Source organism: Microtus ochrogaster, chromosome 4, assembly GCF_000317375.1.
Source record: "Microtus ochrogaster isolate Prairie Vole_2 chromosome 4, MicOch1.0, whole genome shotgun sequence".
Lineage (NCBI taxonomy): Eukaryota > Metazoa > Chordata > Mammalia > Rodentia > Cricetidae > Microtus > Microtus ochrogaster.
In genome coordinates, this window is record NC_022011.1 from 47,995,441 (window position 1) to 47,999,960 (window position 4,520).

The 4,520-nt window shown below is 38.3% G+C and overlaps 1 protein-coding gene across 1 annotated transcript in view; it reads right to left on the reverse strand.

Moving 5' to 3' along the window:
• Positions 1-4,520, reverse strand: part of Setx (senataxin) — a 54,963-nt gene that overhangs the window by 46,801 nt on the left and 3,642 nt on the right. The window contains exons 2-4 of the mRNA XM_013345885.2: positions 4,172-4,281; positions 1,916-2,135; positions 986-1,105 (exon numbers count right to left, since the gene is read on the reverse strand). Of these exons, the coding sequence (XP_013201339.1) occupies positions 986-1,105; positions 1,916-2,135; positions 4,172-4,281 (450 nt within the window). The remainder of the gene's footprint in view (positions 1-985; positions 1,106-1,915; positions 2,136-4,171; positions 4,282-4,520) is intronic.

A 4,520-nucleotide genomic window follows, 5' to 3' on the forward strand; every position in this document is an offset into this window, starting at 1 on the left:
AAAATTAGGAAACAACCTACCTACCTCAAGACCCAGCAATACCACTCTTGGGTATATACCCAAACGATGCTGAATCATACCACAAGGACATGTGCTCAACATTATTTGTCATAACCAGAACTTGGAAACAACCTAACCGCCCCTCGACCAAAGAATGGATAAGATGTACATTTACACAATAGAGTACAACACAGCGGAAAGAAAAAAATAATGACATCTTGAAATTTGTGGGCAAATAGATGGATCTAGAAAACATCATATTGAGTGAGGTAACCCAGACCCAGAAAGACAATTATCACATGCGCTCACTCATAAGTGGCTTTTAGACACAAAGCAAAGAAAACCAGCCTACAAATCACAATCCCAGAGAACCTAGACAACAATGAGGACCCTAAGAGAGACATACATGGATCAAGTAGAAAAAGACAAGCTCTCCTGAGTAAACAGGAAGCATAGGGATCATGGGAGAGGGGAAGACAGGAAGGAAGGAAAAAGGTAGGGGAGCAGAGAAAAATATATAACTCAATAAAAATTAAAAAAAAAAAAAAAGAGTAAGCTAACTTCCCTGGCTTCAATCACTCCCTCTAGCAAAGAAGGGTGCTAAATTAAAGTCTAAAAAGGGTCCTTTGCAATTTTAAAGTCTGAATCTGTTACCTAACTAAGTTAATTCCTGGGCCATACTTCCTCAACATGCCTGAGGCCAAGATTTTTTTCTTCACACTCTTACAACCCTAATTTACAGTAACACCAAGTTCCCGCCTCCCTGCCTCCCCCCACCCCCACCTTGAGGAAGGGTTTCTCTGTGTAGCCCTGGCTGTCCTGGAACTCACTGTGTAGACCAGCCTGGCCTCCAACTCAAAAGATCCATCTGCCTCCTAAGTGCTGGAATTAAAAGGTTTACACCACTACCACCAGGCATACATCAACACTTTTAAAAGTACACCATCATAGTATTCAAAATCACTTAGCAAGTAAAGTATATTACCATCCGATTGCTTCTCCATGGTGTGAAGGATTGACTGCATAAAATCATTTTGTTTGTCTGAACCCAACAACAGTGAATCCATAGCTTGCTCTTCAAGAATAGTCAGCAACATGCAAATACCTGCAAGATTATTCCAGTTTACCAAACTGATGAAATAACACTATGCTAAGTGTTTTCTAAGCTACCAGGTAGAAAGTCAAAGCAGAGGGGCTGGAGAGATGGCTCAGAGGTTAAAAGCACTGACTGATCTTCCAGAGGATCTGAGTTCAATTCTCAGCAACCACATGGTGGCTCACAGTTATCTGTAATGAGATCTGGTGCCCTCTTCTGGTGTGCAGGCATACATGCAGGCAGAACACTGTATACATAATAAATAAATCTTTAAAAAAGTCAAAGCAGAACAGAATCCAGCTCCCTGTCTGCCGTACTTCATGCTTCACTCCCCAACAATAGACCTTGACACTTTTTCTAGTGTTAAATAGGTAAACACTGCTAGTCATGGTACAAGGTGATTTCTAAGATGACCACACAACTTGTACTTCACAAAACCTAAGATGTCACATTATACAGTTCATATACCACTAAAAAAAGTTGCTAACTCTGATATGTAACTTTAAAAAATTAATAAAATAAATTAATTACAAACAATGCTAACTTTTCTTACCACCTGGAAATATTTACAAGAGGTAACAATCACCATCATACTGACACATCTACTTCAAACAAGATTCACTTGCCAATATTTGAAAACATGCCTGTTTAGAAAGCATTTACAATAAATAATGTTTAATAAGATATAAAATAGTTAAGCTAATTTAGCAAGGGAACAAGAATTAGAAACCATAAAATCTTTTAATAAGAAAATTGCTCAAAAATTGCTCTGTGCTCAGAACACGAGGAAAGACATGGTCGTGGAGGAATGATACTCACCTAGCCAATAGTTTTTGTAGTTGGCAGTATCATACATGTGCGCAGGCAGAAGGATCAGTTTGCCTTTTTCAAGCACAGAAGATGTGTAAATGTCTGGACTTTCCAAAAGCCCCAACTCAATGACTTTAAAAAGGCAAGTTAAAACTTCCTGCAAGTCGTAATAGTCATCTCTGTCCACTTTCCCCAAGTTTCTTGCAGTCAGAATAGCCCATCGCCGAACCTAAATAATTGTATTATAAATAACATTGTATGTTCATTAATTCATTCAATAAACAATGATCTACACTAAACAACATAAGATATAATAACAGATTTCAGAAGACATCAAAAGATTACTGCAATGTATGAACCTTTTTTGATCCTGATTCGAACAAACTAAATCATTTATGAAACAATGAAACAATCGTTTTCATTCATTTAAAAGCTAGCGGAAATCTGTCCTGTGTTAATATTTTATTTAATATATTTATATTTTATGTATTTGGTAATTCTTTTTCCATCTATCCCACCAATTTTTTTTAAAGATTTATTTATTTTGTACATAGTATTCTGCCTGAGGTCAGAAGAGGGCAGGCACCAGATCTCCTTATAGATGGTTGCTGGGAATTGAACTCAGGACCTTTGGAAAAGCAGTCAGTGCTCTTAACCAATGAGCCATCACTCTAGCTCCCATTCCATCAATCTTTTATGCTCCCTTACATTTTAAGTATGTGTATTAGAAGCAATCTACTCAGACTCTGCAAGCCAATTTTATTGAGGTTCAAGACAGGGTTTCTCTCTGTAGCCCTGGCTATCCTGAAACTCACTCTGTAGACCACGCTAGCCTTTAATTCACAGAGATCCTCCTGCCTCTGCCTCCTGAGTGCTGAGATAAAAGATATGTGTTACCGCCACCTGGCATCAACTTTCCTAGGGGTTCTGTTTTTTTTCTGAAGTATATTTCTAATTTCTACTACCATACATAATTCCTCGTGGGCTACAGGATTCTATCACTTACTACTCTGTGCTTCTCTTCCATTGCTGGTCCACAGAAACACCTAGTGTGACCACCTCACATCCTCTCTGAGGACTTTCCTATTGTTTGTTTAGAACAGAGGAAACCACTTCACCATTTTGACAGAAAGCCTATTACTACAGTTCTGCTTTGTTTTTCAAGACAAGGTTTCTCTATATAGCTCTGGTTGTCTTGAAACTCTCTGTAGACCAGGATGGCCTTGAACTCACAGAGATCTACCTGCCTCTGCCTCCTGAGTGCTGGAATTAGAGGTATGCACCACTATGCCCAGCAGTATGCTCTTTCTTTGCTGGAGGTTTAAAAATAAAACATCTTTTCTTGCCATATTCTTGCAGAACAGTCTTCCTCAGCAATTGACTTTAAAGAGTGACTCCATTCTAACTGCTGTGCATATGTGTATGCTGCCTCACTTCATGGTAGGCTATGTCCCATTTCATGCCTACGGGCAATCTCTACATCTGTTCTTGTCTACTCTCTGAATTTTATATGGACTTCTTCATCTCTAGCACCTAGTAACTTTTCTTGTTCCTGCCTATTCCCTACAATTCTACCCTTCAATCTCACTTATTAGCAAAATTAGTATTTTTAATGATTTTCCATGTGCTTCAGCAAACAAGTGAGAAAAGAATCTTTCATTAGTTCAGTTTTACAATATGCTGGTTAATTTTGTCAACTTGACACAAACCTGGAAAGAGGGAATCTTAATTTTAAAAAAGCCACCATAAAGTTGGCCTGTAGATAAGCCTGTAGGGTACTGTCTTAGTGATTGACATGGGATGACCCAGCCTGCTATGGAGTGTGTCTCTTCTATCCTGGGCAGATGGGTTGTATAACAAAACAAGTGGAGCAAGCCAGTAAGCAATACTCCTTCATGGTATCTGCTTCAGTTCCTGCCTCTACGTTTCTTTCTTGAGTTCCTGCTATGATTTCCTTTGATGAACTGTGATATGACAGTGTATGATAAAATAAACTCTTTCCTTCCAAAGTTGCTTTCGGTCACTGTTTTCTTACAGCACCAAAACTGACTATGACAAACACTGAAAGAAAATCAAACTACTTTTCCTCCTTGTCTTTTCATCAAGTAGCACTTATCAGACAATGCTCCCATCCTTTCAAATTCATAACACTCAACCATGTAACATTCTACTTAAATGTAGTAGTTTTCAACCTATATTTTAAACAGAATAGACACTATACTACATACAAGGTAATGCCATTACTAACACGATACCCATACTCACCATTTCATTGGGATGAACCAAAAACAAATAGATCCCTGGATATTTGTCAAACACCTGAAAGGAGCAATTGGTCTGTTCCATTCGACAAAGTGCTTCCACACACAGTTCATCTAAATGGGGAAAAAGCAGTAAAGAGTTTAAATTGAGGCCCTAAAAACTGGCTCCTTGGGTATTTTTTAAATAAAAGTTACTCATTTTTTTGAAACTAAGAAAATAAAAATGCTGATGGTGTAATTGTTTTTTTTTTTTTTTTTGGGTTTTTTTTTGAGACAGGGTTTCTCTGTGGCTTTGGAGCCTGTCCTGGAACTAGCTCTTGTAGACCAGGCTGGTCTCGAACTCACAGAGATCC